This window comes from Haliaeetus albicilla, chromosome 9, assembly GCF_947461875.1.
Source record: "Haliaeetus albicilla chromosome 9, bHalAlb1.1, whole genome shotgun sequence".
NCBI classification, from domain to species: Eukaryota; Metazoa; Chordata; class Aves; order Accipitriformes; family Accipitridae; genus Haliaeetus; species Haliaeetus albicilla.
In genome coordinates, this window is record NC_091491.1 from 26,547,896 (window position 1) to 26,569,988 (window position 22,093).

At 36.6% G+C, this 22,093-nt stretch overlaps 1 protein-coding gene across 3 annotated transcripts in view; it reads right to left on the reverse strand.

Annotated features, from left to right (window-relative positions):
* Positions 1-2,059: 2,059 nt before the first annotated feature.
* GK5 (glycerol kinase 5) overlaps positions 2,060-22,093 on the reverse strand; it is a 28,774-nt gene continuing 8,740 nt past the window's right edge. The window contains exons 8-16 of one of the 3 annotated variants that reach the window (XM_069792234.1): positions 22,008-22,081; positions 21,612-21,672; positions 20,335-20,461; positions 16,949-17,053; positions 14,226-14,311; positions 11,174-11,277; positions 9,767-9,826; positions 6,801-6,934; positions 2,060-5,475 (exon numbers count right to left, since the gene is read on the reverse strand). In XM_069792234.1, the coding sequence (XP_069648335.1) occupies positions 5,339-5,475; positions 6,801-6,934; positions 9,767-9,826; positions 11,174-11,277; positions 14,226-14,311; positions 16,949-17,053; positions 20,335-20,461; positions 21,612-21,672; positions 22,008-22,081 (888 nt within the window). In that variant the 3' untranslated portion in view covers positions 2,060-5,338. The other 2 variants (XM_069792235.1, XM_069792236.1) reach the window with 2 other exon arrangements.

Consider the following 22,093-nt stretch of genomic DNA (forward strand, 5'->3'; position numbering starts at 1 on the left):
AAGCTTCAGGAAGTAATTGCTTTCAGCCTTTCCTTACCTTTTTACAAAATCGATTTCAACAAAGCGGGGTTAAGCATTCTTGTAGAGAGAATATGAACAGAAAACAGTCCTGGGAGTAAAAAAAAATAAATTCGGCACTAGTTCCATGCTAACAAACGTTGCATCGTTGCTTTACGTCGGTCTCCGGTACGGCTAGGCACACATCCGAGGCACGCAGGAACCCATTTTTCAAATTTCTGTAACGCAGACTCACCTTAATGCTACTGAGCAACCTGAAAAAACAAGGTTTATGTGAATGCAGAAACAACACTATGTTTTAGAAACCGCTAGACCATACGCAGGAGTAGACTGAACATGCTAAACTTGTGTTTTTCTTGCTTTACAGACAACATTAAATGCTCTAGAAAGACATACTTGATCCTACCCCTTTACTAAAAAGGGACGAAACATCAAAAAGCAGGTGTTCAGCCTGTAAAATAGAGTTCTTAGTCCTTCGTTTAAGGAAAACCATTAGCGAGCAAGAACTGTACGTTTACTTCAGTGGGATAGTTCCCAACCCAAAATCTAGCATGTGCCCAGGAATTTGCTGACTTTGTGGTTGTAGTTTCTTTTCATCCTCTATAAAATACTTTTATCACATGCAACAAGACCTTCATCAGTATTCACAGTGTTGTGCAAGAATCCTTCATGAAAGCATTAAGAAAACCGCAAACTATTGTGTAGTCTCTTGGAGACCCCTCCAACAGGTACAATCACAATAGCTAACATAAAGGCAAGGCAAAGCATGCCCTGGCAGAAACGTAGAAGGCATGCACTGCCTCAGAAAAGGAAGCAAAACAGAAGCAAACCAGGTTGGCTGGTTTATTGCACTATTCACAGTAAGTTACCTGAGCTAAACAAATACTTGAACTCAAACCCAGCCTCAGTAAAGACACTTACGCTTCAAATATCCCTCTCTAGTTCATTGGTTTATTTACTTTTCTGCAAGCAACACCAATGAACTTAAGTCAGGTACTTGAACTGATTATGAACATGAAAAATAGGCATTTTAACCATGACAGAGAGAAACAGATGAAAGGTCGCTGCTGTAGTTTGCGTTTGCTTTCAACAGCAAACTGCAGAACAAGATGACTATATATGTAGACACTATTGAATTTGCTGAAACAATGATTATTTTGTATGAAGGCACCTATGCTACTGCTGTAACATTCTAAACCAATACATAGTCTTTCAGAACTTACACAAAGCCCAAACTTTATCCTGGAATGAGGGCTGCATTGAAAAACATCTTGGAATTGTTTTTTTAGACGTGTTAAGGCATGGTTTGAACAGCTATTTGCAGTAAAACCTGCACTGCAGGAAGTTCTCATGTCTCTCTCCAGAAATGGTCAGTGGTCTCCCAGCTTTCCAACAACATCTTCCTCCTTCTGGCTCATCAGAGCCTTTTCTGATCCCCCACCTTCCCCTTTCACATTACTTTTCAATGTTTGGTAGTTTCACTGCTTTCTTGCCAGCCCACAACCCCTGCTGTGATAAACACTAACCCAAAACAGCCTCCCTTTTCTCCTGCTGAACTCGGCCCCACTCCCTGTAAAACCTTAAACTAAAATGCTGCCCAACTTTTGGGTCACAGCACTACCATGTTCCCCGACTCAACCTGCAGTACTGACATACCTGTTTGTTTGAAGAGGGTATCATGACTTCGTACTTTTTGGCTTGGACCAGGGAAGAACACAACCCCCGGCTCTATTCTGGAGCTCACTGAGTGGCAAGAAATGGTTGTTGGCTTTTTCCGCAAGGCTGGTGTTCAACTGGTAAGCCTCTCTGCTGTGCCCTGACCCTGGAAACACTGGGACTAGTTGAAGGATCTTGCTACAGAGATTATACCAAAAAGAAGCCAGCAGGCTGAAACAGGAACTCAGTATTTTCCTTTCTTACTTCTTCTGACAGGAAAGCAAGTATAAATGCTCTTGTCAAAACCAGATGAGAGCAACTGAATTAATTTTACATAAAATTAGCTGCTATAGGAGAGAAGAAAACACTGCTTAAAAGAAAACAGTACTCAAAAAACTTGGTAAAGTTCATTACAGTGAGATTTTAAACATAGCTGACAATTCTTTCCTTAGTTATGTAAGAAAACTCATAGTGTCTGCTCAGTATTTTCAACTATCTGAAGACTATTTTATCTGCCCTTTCCCTTGACATACAATAATTAATGCAGTAGTAATAAGATCCCTCCAACATCAGAGGGATTTTTCATGCTATGTCATCCCCACATATGTAATAGGACTGTATGTCGTTTTGAATGATAAAACTGCCAAACTGAGATGAAATGATCTACCATCAGCACCACGTGTATCTGTCAAGGCAGGATGCCCAGAGATCATTAACACATCTCTCAACTGAATTTCCAATCTTCACATGCTTTATGAGGTGCATTACTACCCAATCCTAAGTAAAACATTCACAGTCTCAACATGGTGTATCACTTAAAATGATAAAACTACAAACTAGTTAATATTTATAATTGTATTGTTACCTTTACTACCAAACTCGGATGACTACAAATATAAAATTGCATATACTTTTCAAACTGACGAAAATCACCCCCGAGGCAAAAATCTAAATATAAGTAAAAAGGACAGCAGTCAAAGCTGTCATAAATCAAAGTTAGTACGAGTGAGGTTCTACAATGGTCTTAAATGCCCTTCTGTGTAGCAAAAAATTGAGACAAAGTGCATCTAATTGCTTAAAGCTCATTTCAAATTCATTATCAATTAACAGGTACCACTTTAAGATATCAGCACATTAAAAATTTCCTGGGAAGATAAAATCAATTTTTCCTGCAACAGATAGGCATAGTGATCAGTAACCAAGTTTCTTCAAGATGTCCATTAGTCTGTTCAGTCTTTGGGCAGCTACGCATCACAAGTGTGGCTATGGCAGATGTTCTAACCTCCAAAGGCTGCTCCATCTTGGTAAAGACACCCCGTTTGTTTCAGAGACATACTCACTGCCTTGAACCTCTCCACAATAGAGCACATGACTTCACAGACCATTTGAAAGGCTCAGGTGGTGAATATAGTAAGGCCTTTCTGCATTCTTAATTTGTAGTGAAGTTTCTCTCCTGTAGATTTGAGGCTAGTGAAAGGAAAACAGGTTAAATTTCCTGCTTCAAATTGAACAGTGACAGTGGTAAATAGTTATCCAGAATACGTCCTCTAGGACACTGTCTAGAGCAAGAGGACTGTATAATGTCTTGGGTATCTTCTATCTTTCTAGCTGTGCTATGGCCAGGACGAAAACCACCACCATGTAAAGGTGCAGTGTAAGGCACATGGCTAGCTGAGTTACCTTCAGCTAAGTGATTTGAACAGAATCAGATTCAGCTCCTGTTAGAACTCCAACTGGGAACACTGTGGGAATGGGAACCCTAATCAAGCCCAGCAAAACCACAAAACTATTAAGTGAACATACATCAAGGAGCCTTCATCAGGAGGGTAATAGGTGGACATTATCCCTAGGCAGATTTTGATGAAACTAAACTCCTTCAGTGAGAACAAAGCATAGAATACCAGCAACTGAGGCACAAGCTTCTGCTCAAAATGCCAGACTGAAAGTCTTTCTGTTTGGCCTAGTAGAACCTTCTTGCCAACAAGCATTTTCTTTAGTAGTGAGGTTGAGATGACAGAGAAAATCACAAGCTGAACACAGGTGTTGAAGCAAAGCAAGTGTTCCACATATCCTGTAACTACAGGCTCTTACCTTACAGCAGGAGGAAGACTGGAGAGAACCTCATCAATGGACTTTATATACATTAGAGTCTTGGCACCTGGACAGCCATACTTTATGGTCCAAAAAGAAATCAACCATATAGATTGTATAGTCTGCCATATTACTAGAAATCAGCAAACAGACCTGTTCCTGAACTTCAGTTCAGGATCCCCAGTGGAGTAGGTTCAGGAGAGAATGGTCTCTGCAACTTGAAGGATACCCAGCGGAAAAAAAAATGTGCCAAGACATAGCACAGGTTGAAGGAGAGAAAGTAACAGAAGAATTAAAAAAATGGTATGTTAAACTAAGGGTGACAGGCAAATGAGATCTAGTTTGAAGAACACCACAGCTAGAGTAGATGTGCCAACTCAGAGTAGATGACTGTGAAAGAAACTGAGGGAATGGTGTATGATTTGACCTTCCATATTTCAGCACAAGAAAAAGCGAATGATAGTTCTTTGGCCTTCTCCAGTAATGTTAAATCTATAAACATTTATTTTCTCCAGTGCCCGTGGAACACAATCACCCACAGCTTGAATTTGATATTATTCTGAAATTAAGCTGTTTAATAATTTTACATTTTTGAAGCTGATTTACACATACTCCTGAGAAAATTATTGTAATTTAAGATTACTGATAAAGAAATACATAAGAATAATTAACTACACATTTCTTTAATTATAATTTATTTGTTTAAAAAATAGAAAAGTAATTCATAGCTTCAAAAATAGACTTTTGACCCCCCCTTTAGTTAATAATACTACTAGGATTTAACAATGGGCTTGAAAATACTAATGTTACAGATTTTTACAAGTTAGATAGCATACCTTCAACTACTTTTAATGTATTTGTATTAGCCATGCCAGGTAATATAGCTTTTGGTCTTTATAAAATTTTAAAAAATTGAGCTACAAGCTAGATAGGAACCATCAGCTACAAAAATCCTGATTTTTTTTTTTTAATGGGGTACTGAAGGCCTACTTACTTTTGTATTTCATCTTAATTTAGTGCACAAAAATGTCATCACAGAGCTGGATCAAATGCTTCCTTAGAAAGTCAACCAAAAGGTGGTAACAGGCTACTAATAAGAAAATATCTTTGTACACAATCAAGTTCATCACAACCCACCCCCCAACAATTGTTTTGCGTTTCTTAGAAATGCCTAGGGAAGCGCATGTGCCTTTAACCCTTCCTTGATGATTAACATACCACATATATTAAAAATCCAAATGGAGGCAAGCTCCTCAGTAGAAAACTCATGATAGGAAAAAACTCCCTATCTCTAATACATGGTAGGATTCAAGCAGCTGGGCCACCCAAAGGAGGTCACTGAAGGGACACAAATGCTGCAGCTGGACTACAGCTGTCATAGGGATGATATGAAGGTTCATTATGGTGTGGTAAGTAATCTAGCAGCAGGGGGGTAACTGAAGTACTGTATAGTTTTATATATATACCATCACAAATTTCAGTTACAGTTTTTACTGTTCTGTTCTGTTAATGTCAAGATTTTATAACCTTGAATTAAAACATTTTAATTCTTCTATAATTAAAATGTCAATTTCTACCAGCGTGGGGAGTGTTTCATTGCTTGTAGCCAGGTATCCATAGCAGGTTTGTATTCCTCCAAGTCCTTCTGGGGCTCAAAAACTGCTTCTATTCGCCTTAGCTTCTTTAGTTGTTCTTTGTCAGTCCAAAATCCTATAAGCAGAAAGTTCATTCTGAAGCTCAACTGCAAATATGTTATTTTTGAGTTGTTTTAATTTATTTCCAAGTGATCCAAAGCAGAAACACAGTAAGAAATCATGACAGCTTTTCTTTACTCAACCAACAACTTTCTCAGAGGGAAGCATATTTTTAACATTGTGAAACTCCTTTCCAATAGCATCCACTTGTTTGGAATCCTGACAACAGCACATCTGCTTAACTGGGATGGTTTCCAAGGAACAGCTCTGGTACACTGAAGTTCCCTTAGGTTTCATCTACACTGTGCTTTCGGCTGCAGCTCCCTCTCAATGAAGAAGGGCCACAGAAACCAAGACTTAGCACTAGTTGCTTTCCTACCATCTTAAAAATTGCACAAATGGCAGACAACAGCTGGTGTTATGTATTCAGATTAATTTATGTTATTGAATCATTGTCTGTCAAGGGCTGCAGCTTTCTTGCAGTTTTAATTGCTAAGTCTTACCTGAGCATATCATTTTTATCTTCCAGTTGTGTTATTTACTTATCAAAGCAATTTAATGAAGTTAATGAAAGTTTATTTTGTAGATGGATATTAAGCAAAACCATTGAGAGTTTGTAGTTTTAAGTCTGGTTAATTATATAGAACAATTCTGTGTGAGTAGAGTTGGATTCTTTTTTCCTATTAATAATTTACTTTGTACTTCCATTGTGTTAATTTCTGTGAAAACCATGAAGAATAAAGACTCGGTTCACAGATGACAGGACACAGCTTCAGTAGGAATGACACAGCTGCACGTAAGCTTCCTCCTCACATGACGCATCCCCACTGAGCACCGCTCCAGGCAGTGCAAATATGGGAAGGGATGCAGGGTGTCCGGGTCAAGAAACAGGGAGGCAGCAAAGACAGGGTTCACTTCTTTCTTCTCCAGTAGTGTATCCTTCTGAATGTAAATGAATCTTACAAACATATACACAGACACTTTTCCCATTAAACTCACTGTCACTATTCATTTATGTAAAACTAAACAAGCACACAACTGCTCAGCATATTGGGACGTTGTGTTAGAAATACAAATAAAGTCCTTGATTTGGCTTATGTATGATGTTACCACCTGTTCTTTGGTCCATCAAATACCAGTACATGGGTACAAAGCACTATACAGTGAAACACGAACACTGCTTACCTTGGATTCCCACAAAAATGGCTAAAGTAATCCTTTGGGAAGTTTTTACAATTATTTGAAGTTATGCCCTGGTTTTGTCTGTTGTTTTTTTTTCCTCTGTATTTACAAACATGCATTATGAAGGGAAAAACAAAACCCCTTTAAATGTATACATACCTGAAGCAAGGCCTGCTAGAAAAGCTGCACCAAGACTAGACATGTCTGCATTTGCAGGTTTTTCTATTTTCTTATTAATTAAATCTGAAGTCATCTGCATGACAAAACTATTATTACTGACACCTCCATCAGCTCTATAGGGAGAGGGGAAAAAGAAGTTAAAAAAATGCATTTAGTTCAAATGCTTATTGCCAACATTACTGAAAACAACTTCTAGGTTTTCACACCTATGCATAAATCTTCCTGTCACTCATGCACAAATACATTTCCATTTTATGGGCAAATTTAGAGGCTGGCACAAGGTGCCTAGAGAAAAAAAGAATGCCTATAAACTGGGGGAGTAATGGTAGACAGACAGGGACATAGGACAGACACATTATCAAAAGCTTTGAAAGCTCTGTCTTCTAAAACTCTACATCATCCTGGTTGAAACATTAGGGTTTATAAGAGAACCTTCACATAGTTATCACCACAACATGACAACAGTCAAAACCATTACATTAAACAAACCCTTTCAAGTGTTCTCAGAACAGGAAAAGTACTTTTTTTCATTACTACCAAATGTTTGTACTAGTTAGCTAAAATGCCTTCACGGTTGCTTCTTTTTATGAGGAAGATGAGAATGAGGCTTCCATCTACCTATTTTCCCGATTGCATCATGTTGGAGACCCTTTTAATGGAGAAAATTAGAACTTATCAATGCTGATCTTTAATCATCTGAGAGTGATTACTAGTGGTGCAAAGTAATCACTCTTGCAAACAAAAAATAACTATAACAAAAAGCAATCTTTGAATTGTCATAGATTGGTTCGTTATGCTGTTGGACTCCAATACCAGCCAGGTATGGAGCTGTTCTGTCAAATGTGGCGTGGTAAAGACATCTACTGTTTATTACTATAGAAAGTGTTGGGTAATAAAACTCAACAGCTGCTTAGAAATCTTCAATATATGCCAGCTGAAATCTTCTATCCTACATGATGCCTCAGAAAACTTTTGCATAAATGTTTTGGCCGTTTCTGAAAGTAAAATCAGGAGACACTGCCTGATTGGTGATGTTACCGGGTTTTGCTTGTTTGTACAATTGTACATGCAGGGTTACCACCTCTGCACTACAGCATAAAACCCTTTAACTGGCAAAGTCACTTTCTTAATGCCAGTGACATGTATTTTCCTTCTTCTGTAAAAATAAGACGTCCATTTGATTCAAGTTACAAGGGGAAAAAAGAAAGAAAATTTCCAAATACTCAGTTTTACATTTAGCTGAATTTTGCTGCTAGATACTTTGAAGATTCAGTCTGTACAGTACATCTTCTAGCTCAAAGTTCCTACATGCCATTTGACTGGGGATGTGCTACTTCACAGAACAAGTAAATAGGTGACATTCCAGGACTCCAGGGATCACCAGGATCATCCTTGTAAAGGCTGCCGCAGACTGCTACAACGTAGGACGTGAGGACTAAAAATGAGGGTTCCTTCTCTGTGCTTTCCTTGACGATGTTGAGATGAAGCAAAGAGAACTAATAGGAATGTAGAGGACTAATGAAAATGACAACTTCGTAGGAGCTTGTAGGAGCCAGAGACTGGGAAGAAACAAGGGATACAGGACAATAGCTAAAAAGGGAATGACCATGTTTATGGGATAAAAACAACAACAACGAAAAAATAAAAGTTAATGGATAGATACTAAAGATGTGTGGACAAAAGGATGGGAGATCAGTTTACAACCCTACTGAAAAAATCCATTAAGTGTATCCCATTATCTTGTAATGCTTAATCCATAAGCTGAATTGCTACCGATCATAGTTAACTATTACAGTCACTATATGAAACAGCAATTTTATATTAATAGAACAGAATATAATCATACAATTTACAGTTTACATTATAATGTAAATGCGATCAGGATTCTATTATTCCCTAGGCAGTACTTCCACACTTCCCATTTTTTAATTTGCAGTCTTAACATGACTTCTCAAATTCTGGATGCAATTTTCTATGTAAAAAAGCTTCCTAAGGAATCAAAAATTCCAATACTTTTAATCTTTTCCTCTTCATTAAAACCCCAAGCCTGGCTGTTCCTTCATCTTTGCCTACTCTGTCCCAGTATGTGATGGAAGACAGAAACTTTTACCTCCCCCCACTTTGTACTTTCACTTTTCTTCCACTACTCAAAAGTCTGATCTCTCAACTGTCTCCATTTCTGTCTATTTCTTCCTTTGCACGGGTATCAGGAAAAAAGCCACAAGCTCTCCTCGATGTTCTTGACCGTGGCATCGCGATGACCCCTGGCTGCCAGAAGGAGAAATTCTGGAGAGCCTTCTCAGCGTGAGAGGGCTTGAGACTTTAAGACAACTGGTGTGTTCAAGCAAAGTACCTACAAAAATATGCAACATAGTTTTCCAGCAACACATAAATCAGCTAAATTTTTTCAAGATGTTGTGAAAAGCATGTTCTAGGGATCACCGTTACCTCACTAAATTTGATTTGCTTCTTCAAAGATTGAAGCAAAACCAACGTCTTAACAATTGAATTGCAAAAATATTCTCCCTCTTTCCCTCACAAATAGATCCAGTTTTAACTGACATCTTCAAAAAATATTCAGTCCATGAGAGAGCCAGCACAAAAAATTTCAGTATGGAAGAATGATAATAAAGGGTAAAAGACCTTTGTGGTAGGCATTGCTATATGCACTCTAGTGCTACCTGAAAACACGGATTTGCCTTTTTTTACTAATTAGAGCAATTCATTACTCACCTACTGACAATCACTAATGCCAACAGTTTAATTAAGAACCAACCCTTCTCTGGGTAGAATCTACTGCCACTTAAGTTACATTAACATTTGGCTTGGTAATCATCTATTTCTCAGCAGCAGAATTTTTACAGTAAGATAAAATGTGTAATAAAGTTCACGCCTATTTAAAATCAAACTTCTATATAACAAATCTACAAGTTAATGGAACTTACCGAATAGTTTGAAGAGGAATGCGTACCTTCTTCACAATGGTATCATAAAGCTGTTTGTTTCTTTAAAAAAATATTTAGTTGAATTAAGTATTATATATTCCATAAAGTGTTTCCAGTATTTACATAGTCAGAAAATAAAATACAGGGCAAAAAATGCCTCAGTTGTGTCAGAACTGCTGCAATAGCTAACAAGTTTCCAGAATGCATAATTAAAAAGGAAAAAAAGACTGAAACTGGTCTTTGTTACACATCATTACGGAGGGACATGTATGGCTAAATCACAGCCCATTCTATAGCAAGTCACTGTAGAAGGTACATTTTTCCCATCTGAAATTGCTGTTAGGTTTCTACAGACAAGATGCAATTGTCAATGTAACAAGTGGTTTAGAGTGAGAAAAGTAGGCTGACAGAGTGTAAAATGGAGTTTATCTAGCTGTTCTTTAAGGGGAACGTCTGAAGGCTGTAAGTTTGACTTGTTCTGAAACCATTTCATTTAATGCGAGAAAATCTAAACACAAAGAATCCCTACCCTTTTCTAGTTAGATATTTGAATGAGGTAAGAGACCTGTTTTCAAGAGACCCATGCTTCAGTTCAGGAATTACTGCATCTCTTGTTCCTCTTACAAGTGCAGAAAAAACCCCATATGCATTGTTGCAGCAATTCAGAATGTTACCTTCCTCCAGACATCCTTTTTGCCTCTTTGCAGGAGGTTATTATGCCCAAAGCAGAGCTGATGACTAGATGGAAGGAATCATACCAGTGCTCCCCAATTGGCCACAGTGCAGTGTGAGCCAGGCTCAAACCATATTCAACTTCAGTTTGAGGCATGATGGGTGGGTTTGCAAGGCAGAACCAATCTGTTCCACAGTGAGCTACTGATGTGGTATCATCAGTGACTAGCAGTAATATCTTTGACCTTGACAGTTAGATCTGGAATTTTTTGTCCACTCACATCTTTAAAGATGTTTAAGATGCCTACCTATTACCATGTTCTATAAAACACCGAAATTTCAAACTTTAGGCAAAGAGCTAATAGAAAACTTCCAGCTTCAGGGATGCTTTAAACACAGCTGGAGTGGGCTACAGCTTCTGAAAAAACACTGTCAGGAGAGTAAGGACAAACTTTAAACAGAAAACATTTTTAGAACATGCAGAAAACAATGTATTTTAAGAATCTGTATGTGGTTACTTAATAACAAAAATTCTGAACTAAAAATATATACAAGTTTGTAAAGCGTTAAAGAAAAAAAAGGGAAGCAGCTAAAACTCCTTTTCAATGTAACAGTAATGGATTACTCCGATTGATATTTTACAAACTGCAGAAGTTCATGTATCCATTTAACATTGCTGGTGAAAATAAAAGCAAACATAAGAAAATATAAGCAAGATAATTAAGCAAACAGTACCTGAAAGCTACAGATTCCAATATAGCTCGTACAAGATGGCTTCTGGTAGTGGAAGGTTTCAGCCCCGTGAAAGAGGCACATAAATATGGGTCATTCACAGAAACCTGCAGAGAAGATTTCACCACGAGTTCAGTGAATTGTATTTGTAGGCTTTTGAGAAAGGAGTCAAATAGTAAGAGGAAAAAAAAAATAACTTACGACAATTACAGGCAGCATAGTGAAAGAAGAAAATTGAAAACAATATGTAAGAGGTATATAGTGTTATTTCAGCTAACTCAGTGAACAGTTTAAATAGCTTCTTTCAACAGCAAAAGGTTTACGTGACTTCTTGCCAATTTGACATACTAAATAACACTAATCTGTATGATTTCTCTTTAAAATACATATAGTGTACACTTTAAGTGTCTAGGACAGGGCACACTGATATTGCTCCTCTCTAGCAAGATTTCACACACACCCCCCTTTTTTTTATTTTTTTAAACACTCCTGAACTGCTGAAAGATGAACTGTCTTTTAAAAGTAACACTGAAAAGGATGGTAATACTTTTTATTAGTTTATACTACAGCCTGTTATCAGTGACACTGATAAACAGACTCAAACTAAAATTCTAATGGTCACTACATTGTCTTTTTTTTGCAGGAGAACTAGAAGATTGATTGATGAATCTCATCCTCACCCCTCCACTCCTCTGACGAACTTCATCACAAAATATTAGTTTGCTGGTCTGTACCTGGTTTGTGACAATGTTAAATCTTATTTTCACCGTAGATAGTAATTTTTAAATTGAAACAATCCATTCTAGTTGTATTGTGCTAAATATCAATTATGACAATACTCACCAGAAGCCTGAATTTCATGCTTATAAAATACACACATACATATTTATAAAGTTAAGAAAATGCTCTCATATGTTAAAAACAATTTAAAAATGACCTACGGATAGATACACACAGCCAAAAGAAAAAGTGGCATTTTGCAAAAGTTCCTAAATAGAAGAAACTTCTGCATTAAAGTCAAAGAAAATATTAAAATTTTTTTCCATATACAAGTACCCTTCCCATTCTAAGAATGGAACCACTTGTCCAGCCCAGTAGCATAATAAGGATTCACAGCTTCCAAGTTTACAGATTTTCATATACAAGATAACAAATAAAAAGTATAGACTTATATTCTACATAAGGGTGAGTATCCTGAAAGAATCAATCTTTAAAAAAAAAAAAGTAGCAATGCATATATATATATATATATGCATACACCCCAAAGAAAAGTCCTAAGTTTTTCTTGTTACTATTAACCACAGCAAATTAAGCCTGGAAACCCCTGTCTGTTTCTAGCAGAATGAGTAAAAGGAAAAATGATTAATGTACATATTCACTCAATTTCAAATACACTTTCACAACGACGCTCCTCTTGGTGCACTTCACCACAGCAGTAGAATCCGTAAGAAAGAAACTTGTTCTTATTGCCTTAATATGGACGAATAGAGAAACATTTTACTCTGTGTAGGAAATCAACATATGAGCTTCATAAGAACCCTCCCTAACTACTATTATTCTGAGGTCTAAGAAACATTATAATAGAATCAATTTGTGTTAACATCTAGCCAGTGAAGCTAAAAAGATACACTACAGTCCCAGAAGTGTTGAACTCTGTTCATGTCCCTTTTCATGCCATTTAATCCACTCAGTTTCTAAACTGATACAGAATCTGTTACTGTGAGGCTACTAAATAAGCACAGTCCGCTGGAATAAACAGGGCTTTCAAAAGGCAAAGAAATCCACATTGGTGGATACTGTTAGCGGTTACTAGATGTCACAGTTAAAGACAAATCTATTCTGTTTTCTAAGTACAGCTTCTAAATTTGGACTGGGAGTATTAGAATTAGGGAAAAAAAGAGATTGAATCAATGTTTACCAAGAAGTTAGCAGGGGTTCCTTCTGGAGACAGTGTCAAGAAAGCGAGGGGCAGAAAAGCCCGCAAAAATAAACAAAAACTGAACAAACAAACAAGAATTTTAACCAACATCTCTAGAACTTGAATATTAATAGAATTAAAGGTTCAAAAAAGCTTCAGACTAACATTTGTCTACCTCAGAATTCCTGTCTGCAAATATTGGAATTTGGCATGGCTCAACGCTTGCTTATTCATAGCACAATTACTCACAGTAAATGCTAAATGGAAGCATCTTGGCATAATCAAGCTCTATACCCCTAAAAATAGATCTAATGATTAAGGCAGCTGTTTAAGAGAAGGTAGATGGGCCACCTGTAGAAGAAATGAAATTTTTCTTTGCCTTGTTCCATTAACATACAGGACTTACACAAAGGTAAGCTTAAGGATGTTACGTTTCTTTAGAAAAAAACACTAGCTCTGGAAATGATCAAACTGAGTATGGTAGAGCAATGAAGATCAAAAAAACCCAACAAACAAAACTTTTAGAAACACACAGAGAGATGAGTTGGTATACTTTCAAACCAATGAATTACTAAGACTTCTAAGAAAAAAGTCTACCATATTCAGTTTGATCATTCCCAGTAGAAGTGTCCAAGTACTACTAACTTTGCTTTTCATAACACCAGGACTTGCAATCTTGCTCATATTTAAGTACGTTTAAATACTTGGATGAATTGCAACCTACATCTTGAAAAGAGGCAGAATAAAATGAATCAGTTTAGAACAGTGCTTAGAAGTATTGTCTCAAGGCTCTGCCTGAGGCAGAAAAGCTATGGGATCAGTTTCTGTCTCTGCAGGCACTGCCCAAGTTACTGTGGGCAAGTCATTTAGTTTATCTGTCCCTCAGGTCTCCATTTGCAAAATGGAAGTAATTTTCCTATTTTGTAGGGTTTTTCTCACGGCAGGGCTGGTGTTTAACCATTCTGATATGACAATGATCTTCATATGTTGTGGTGAGGGACAGACAATAAGAACCCGAGTAGTACAGAATAAATACTGTGATAAGATGTAAATTGCTACCTTAAACAAGTAAAAGTTAAAATTTTAACTGGGTTATGAAAAATATATTCTCAATTATATTAATAATAGTTTTTTTACCTGAAAACCTGGAACAAAACAAACGCCTTGAGAATCAACAATACTCCGTGCCATTTTTGCCGTTTCATCTACATTGGTGAAAAGATCTGTAAAGACGCATAAGTCATATGCTTTTATTATTTACTTCAATTTCTTCATATGTTACTAAGAGACAAAAATCTAGAGTTAGACTATTTCCTTTTGTAATATGCTCGAACTACGTGTTCTAAGGAAAGTAATCACTTCTCCTGTATTTCATGTCCATCAGTCACATTAAAAAAAAAAAACAAACAAAAAACTAATCAGATGAAGACTAAACTCAAAAGGATCCTCTCGTATCTGTTATGCTATAGCCTTTTAATCTTTGCATCCTGTAAGAGATCATTAGCTTTCCAAATAGACAAAAATGGGAATTGAGAATGCTAACAATGGCACCCTAAGTATGCTAAAAACCTGTATTTGCAAAACATAAACCATGTTTTCTTCCCCCAAAGATGTTGTTATTGTCAGCCCAAGCACCAAATGACTACTGAGAAAGTCCTTAATACCCACCATGTTTTATCAGCACCCTTAATATTTTCACAAGTAACTGATACATAAATATAAATAAGGTAGGTCCTAGTATGACCTCTTTGATAGACACTACTTTTATCCTCTGTCTAGCCATATGTCCCCTTACACAACTCTATAGACAACCCTCTTTAGCTAGTTCTGCACCCACATGCAATTCTTCTACTAACACCCATCTTCTGTAGTTTTAATAATGCCTTACATGGCCACATAACATCTTTTTACAGAAGACTATAGGTCTAAATGAGAGCTATTGCTCTTCTTGTCTAAAAAGTAAATTCTCCTATCAAAGATAAATTAGGTTAATCTAGCTCAATTTATCTTTGAAAAACCCATCTTGGTAACTTACCAGGAGTGTCAATTTACCTTTGAAACTTTCACAAATTTGTTTGAAAGCTTTGCATTCTACTGTGCCCAGACTAACAAGCCTAAATCACATCTTTTCCTTCGTATTGTATTTGCTATTACTGAACTATATCTAGAACCTCTATGCCAGGACAAAAAATGAAAAAATTAAGTAAGATTGACTTCACCTTGACATTCCAGATACTACTTTTTCAAAATTCTTAAAATGGATCTGATCCCACTAAAAGAAGCACATTAAATTAAGTTTGTCTTGCTGCAGAAATTCCTATTTCCAAACCTTTACCACTATTATATGTCTCATCTTCATCCATGTTGAGCCTCATCATCCTTACTGAGGCCATTAGCTTACTTTGTGTTTTGGCCCAATTTCTTCTGTAGAGCAAAAGTTTTACCCTTCCCTTTATTTGTAAAGCTGATAAAAGTTTCTGAATTCTGCTTCTCTACAATCATGTTTCCAGAAAATAAAGGTCTTGCTTATTAGAGAGTTTAAAGCAGCATGCCTATTTTTTTATGTCCCTCTAAAACTTCCCCAGTTTTTGCCTGTGGTAACAACTGTAGGTCATGTCCATTTCACTACTAGCTAGCTAAAAATCCTTTATACTCTTGCTCTGCATATACCAGTATCATCCATTTTAAGTACTGGTAAGTTCCATATGGATAAGTATCCATTTAAATTATGGAATTTGAAATAGCAAGCTTATATATGTACCACTGAATCTTCTATTTGCAGCACTGAACTGTGTATTGAATTGAGTAATTTCCTCAAAGCCTAGTGGCTGTTATTCTCTAGGCTCAGTCAAACATTGAACAATGAAGACCTGAGGACCAATCTGAGTCCTGCTTAGTTCTTAAGGGCACATACCTGAGCATGTATATACACATATGCACCAGAAGCTGACAACTTCAAGAAATGTGGAATTTTGCGGTGAGCTACGCTTCAGGAAAACCTTCCCCAGATAACCCAAGGTTTGAGACACTAATTCATGTTTTGTATCCCAGTAAAGGAGTACTAAATTTCCAAGTAAACCAGGTAAGCAGTCTGTTAGAACACTTAGAACTGTTGTCCTATAAACAATCAGTGGTTTTGAACATCAGCTACTACTGTGTTAGTATTTTGCTTAGTCTTTTATTAAATTGGAATGCAAATCTTTTCATTACATAACAGTCACAGCCAACAGGCACATTACTTCTACGTGAAGCAACATACACAACACCATTACTTTTAAAAATAAGGTTCTTCATGTTATTTTCACATAACTCAAACCTGTTACTAATTCCAAGATGTACAGCTAGAGATCTCTCAAAAGCATTACAGCATTTGTGGAATACTGCACTTAAAATCATGCTACCTAGATTTAATCGGTAGTCAATTTCTGTGCTTCTCCTCAACTAAAAATTCAAGTCCCAATACCCTAAAACAGCACACATCTAACTTTAGACAGGTCTCCTTCACACCATTTCTATTCAGGTCTGGATACCAGCTTTAAAAAAGACAAAAGAAGGCATCAGGATTTTGTCATGCTCAAGAGAAAGCAAGCGAGGAGTAAAATGTTTCAGGAAAGTAAAAGCCTACACAGGTAGGAGGGTCTGAGTGGCAGAGTCTGAAGAAGAGATGATTGTGCAAACCAAACTCCCTGCAGTAAACACACTCAGCAAAGGACCTACTAATAAGACTGTGCATTTTCCACTGTCCAAAACATGTAGGCTAGTTTCTTCAATTATGGATAATAAACCCAAGGCCAGTAACATAAAACAGTTTCTTAAGTAGTAATATATTTTACCCTCTATAAAATTAAAGAATGACTTACTTATATCCTGAGCCCATTTTATGGCAGTGCCAATGTCTGACATACAGCCTTCAGTTAAGTAAACAACTTCTTCCCCAATCTTCCAACCAATCAGTGGATACAGACCTTAATTATTTTCCATGAAACAAAACAAAACACCTAGTTCAATTAAATGTTTCCAGAAAAACATATACAAGCACCCCCCACAATAAACCCAACTAAAAAAAAAAATTTTTTATTCAATTCCTTTACAGAATTCAAGCTAAAAAAAAAAAAAAAAAAGTCACTGATAAAGGTTAAACATATTGTTTAAATATTTAGTGATGGCATTACAGGAGACTTGAACAACAGCTTGTTAAACCAAAGTTAACCTAAAAAAATCCCAAAACACTATCAAATTACAAAATAACCCTCCTTAAACTAAAGAGAAGAGCTATCTGCACTTACTGGTTTTTTTTTTAGTATGATAAGAGATTGTATATACTTAAAAATTTATCAATGTTTTCCTATTTGTTTTAAATCCATCTAATTTTCCCTAACGGTTTCCCCAAAACATAAAACATGAAGGCTGGGCTTTCAGACGGGAAGCACAAACACTAAAACAGACATATACACACACACAAAAAAAAAGGCAACGCAAACTTAGAACATAGGTCTTATTCTTAGAAGAGGATGAAAGTGATACAATATGCAATGCTTCCTCACATAGAAAGCAAAAACGAAAACAAGTTTCACAATTTGCCCACCTTTGTCCCCAACAAAGGCTACTGACAGTTAGCTATATCATTTTACCTGTATGTTTCCCTAATGTGAAAAACAAAAGAAACACCCAAACTGATTAAAAATATTTGGTGACATATTTTGGCTGTAATTACAAAATATTAGCACTTCTGTGGTTTACATTATGGGATCTGCAGGAAGTTATGATTTCCACCAAATAGTTTTGGCTTTGCAGTGACTCAAAAAAAAAAATTCAATTACTTTGAAATTTTTTTTCCTTTTCCCTCAGAAGAAAGGCAGAAATACATAGGGCAAACACTGTTAGTTTATTTGAAAACACAGTACAGCACCTTTCAAAGAGCTGTCTACTTGAAGGTACTAGCACATTAGAAATAAACTGCCAATAATGAGGATAAACCTGATGATTTGTTCTCCCCCTTGCTCCCCCATGGATATGTTGAAACATTAACAAAGAAAAGAGAGACACACTACTTAAAACAGTCAGTGTGAACACAAAGATGTTCTTGTTTGATATTTGTATTAGTAAGAACATAGCACAAAAGTCCTGCAGAGTACTGCTTTTAATACTAAAGCAAAAAGACTTTGTTAACTAGCTGAACAGTAGATGTTCTCCAGCACTGCAGCTGGACAAATGGTTTTTCAGGTCACTTGGTAAGACCCTAAGCATTCAGTGGCCACTGCAATAAAAACTTCACCCAACCCAAGTACGGTAACTGTTGGAGTGAAGAAAGCACCCAGGCTTTATGGGACGCTGCTCAGGACTCAAGAGATCATGGGTAATGCAACAAAGGTACATGAGTCCCAATAACTAAAGGACCAGAAAAGCATCAGAAGGATCTAGGGATTCTCTCTGCTTTCTCAAGGTGACTCTGCTGATATACAGAAGCGTGCCTCACAGCATCATCTCCAGTTTGCTCGCCTGTGTCCAAAGAGTGGCATGGTAGTACTAGTGCAATTGTGGAAACTTGGGTTAGTGCTGGAGGCACTCTGGTGCTTACAATGGAAAACAATCAGGAGCACCTGTTCAGATTAAAGTTTGTATTTGTCTCTTGAAAAAGTGATATACGTATCTCCAGATCATTGGTGCAGGTCCCCCTTACAATCTTTATTTTCTACCAAAGGTGAAGCTGCAAAGAATCAAGACCAAACAATTCATTGCACCAGGAGTCCTAGAGAAGGACAGCTAATTAGGGACAGAGAAGTCTCTCACGTGACCTTCTTAAAAATGCTCACATCAGTCTCTAGTAGCTTGAGATAATTTACCTCTAGGGAACAGATCGACATGACATTTGGCATGATCAGAGTTACTAAGAACTATCAGACTGCCAGAGAGATAAGACTTTAAATCTATACAATGTACTTCCATCACTGAATTGTGAGAAGTGTTGTTCTTGGAAGAAACCATTTTATTTTTTTTTAAACTGTCACATATAGCAACTAAATGTAGACCAGAAACTAGAACAGAAGCTAATGAATAGCTCGCACAGGGATGCTATAGGGATTCATCTTGCAGTCTTAAATACATATGTCAACTTTAAAGATTGAACACATCACATTTCATGCCCAGGGCACTGAGAAAGCTATGTACTTAACTTGTCCTACTAACCATACCACATGACAGCCAAAAAACATAGGGAAAATAATTTTAACATAAATAACAGCCTAACGCATAAAAGTTTCACAGCACTGCCTTAAAGATTTCAGCTCCTACTGGATCGCAATAGCTAAATATTTTCTTAAAAGGAAGCAAATAGAAAAACCTTACAGCATGTTTTTGCCATTACATTTCCACAGACTACATACATACATTTTCCTAAGTAAAAGTATCACCATAATGACATGATTAATTAGCCTAAAAAGGATTTGCATTCATAGGGAATTCAATGTCTATGCTATTCAGTTCTGACACATCTCATGTATTTGCCAAGGTCCTTCCAGACTTTACCAGCTGGAATTCTCCTTAGCATACTGCTGTCATCCTCCCCAGCCCCACCCCTCCCATTTTAAATTGTAGGCTTCCTAAAATTACTAACTCTAAAAATATGTCAGAGAGAAACCGTGCAAGCAAATTTACTTCAGTATTGTCCGTTGCTCTCTTGACAAATAGCCATCTATGACAAACTAACAAGCTTGACAGATCACAAAAACGTTCAGAAAAACAAAGTTTTAAACACTAGAAACATATTGGGGAGCCCATTTCTAGTATTTTAGAAGAAAAGTAATAATTGCTAATCCTGCATTATCTCACTGCAGGTACTTCAAAGCATAAGGGTTCAAGAGGAGGAACTTACAGCGATCCACTGGAACATTTTGATGTGAGAAGCCAGAGGACCAATCCCCTTTTTCTCTATTCCTGTACTGTATAATACTGCTATCAAGAAGAACAGGTGAAGAAAAACAAAACAAAACAAAAAAAAAAAGGAGGGATGCAGACATAATTACTAGTGATGTTACTTAAATTATCTTCTTGAGAAGCGTATTTCAGGATAACCATTTCTAATAAAAAATTTCCACAGCCTTCTGTTCTGAAAACACTTTCAATCTGTTTTTCTACACCTAAAGACAGAAGGAAAAGCATAGCCCTGTTTTATTCCTTTTTGTACCCTCATCATTAACAGCTGTCAAGTAATGTGAAGTACTCTAAAACAAAAATTTCACTATCTTACCTCTCCGTGATGCAAAGAGATGCTCTCCAGTATTCACATTCCAGAAACCACCTGTTCCCATTGTCAGTTTAACATCTCCTGGGTGAAAGCAGCATTCTCCAAACATAGCTGACTGCTGATCTGCTACCTGACATACCAACAAAAACAATACAGTAAGTTAGGTACCAACTACCAACCTACAATGCTGCTGGATTTTAAAATATCATTGCAAAGACTTCAGAGTTCTGAATACAAATAACCATTCAGAAAGGAATTGAGCATTAAGAAACTGTATATGAGTCCTTTCTTAAGTATTTGCAGGCATTTCCAACAGTCAGATTTATCACTAGAATCAAATTACACCAGGTTTGGGCACAATGTGAACGCCTGTAGTATTGGCTGCAACACTGAAAAATATGTTATGGAAACAAAAGAAATATTTTATGTTTTAGTATTTGACAAGGATAAACAGGGCATTTGCAATCCCAGGGAGCAGAACAGAGTAGCTTGGCTTGAATTCCTCTTCCACAAATAGAAAGTTGAAGTATAAGGTCTCACCTTCCTTTTTCCCTGCTACCTCTCCCATACCAAATTATTCCACGCTTAATTTTTCAACAATAATGATGGTTATTAAATGTATTTACTTGTGTTTGTGCCTTCGTGAAACAGTAAATTTACAGATAAATTGAGTCTATAGTTCTTTAAAAATAGCAGGAAAAATTCATGTTAGCTAGGTGACATTTTTTCCATTTAGCTCAATTCAAGCAGATTTTTCTACAAGTCATCACTTGACAAAAAAAACGTGGTTTTCTTATCCAAATCCTAACTACTGAGGCAAGAACATGTTGTTCACCATTCATTTTTAGTCAAAAAAAAAAAAAGAAATAAAACGTACCACAAGTGGATCTATTGTGTAGAGTCTTACTGAAGTCAAGCCAGAACGGACCTCATTGCACAACTTCATATAGAACAACTGATTTTAAGCCAGAGAGACACATTACCAGAACTCAGAGCAGAACGCAGCTCTGTTAAGTCCCACATTCAGTGCTTAATCATTTGGTCGTCTAACCTTAATGGACCTCAACCTCTAGAAATCCCTTCCTGCTCCTCTCTCCTCCTTTCCCCCTAAGACTGTAAACTGAGTTTTTGGAGAAAAATTCAACAACCAATTCTACTGTAGTTAAGTCACAGAGAAGGAATAAAGAATACTTACTAAACAAACAAGTATTAAATCAAAGCTAGATAAAAAACCCTAGGTACAAATATACACATTTAAGTAAGAACACATTTGCACTCACCACTGCCATTATTGGAATAGGTACCCCAAATATTTCAGAGTCAGCTGATCCGAAGTTGAAGCTTAAAACAAGCGTTATGGAGAAACATCACAACACTAAATTGACCTTTTTGGTAAAATGAAATCCAGATACATAAGGCCTGGGTCTGCATCGTATATGAAAGGTAACGCTATCAATTAGTTTTAAAAAAAGCACTAAAAATATCACTTAAAGAAATAGTGATAGTAAAAGTAAAGTTTTGCATGTAGTGTTAAAAAAGTACATCTGCATATAAAAATAATTTAATTTTATTGGTGTTTCTATATATTACTTTGCCTGTGCAGATTATGTAGTATTTTTCTAAAGGCAATTAACTTAACAGTTATCATATTCTTTTGAATATGCCTTCATATTTACCTTGTGTCTTTCACTGGTGGATAAATAGACATTGGAATAGAAAGTAAATTACACAAAGTGGAGTTCCAACATTTCTGAAATAATAT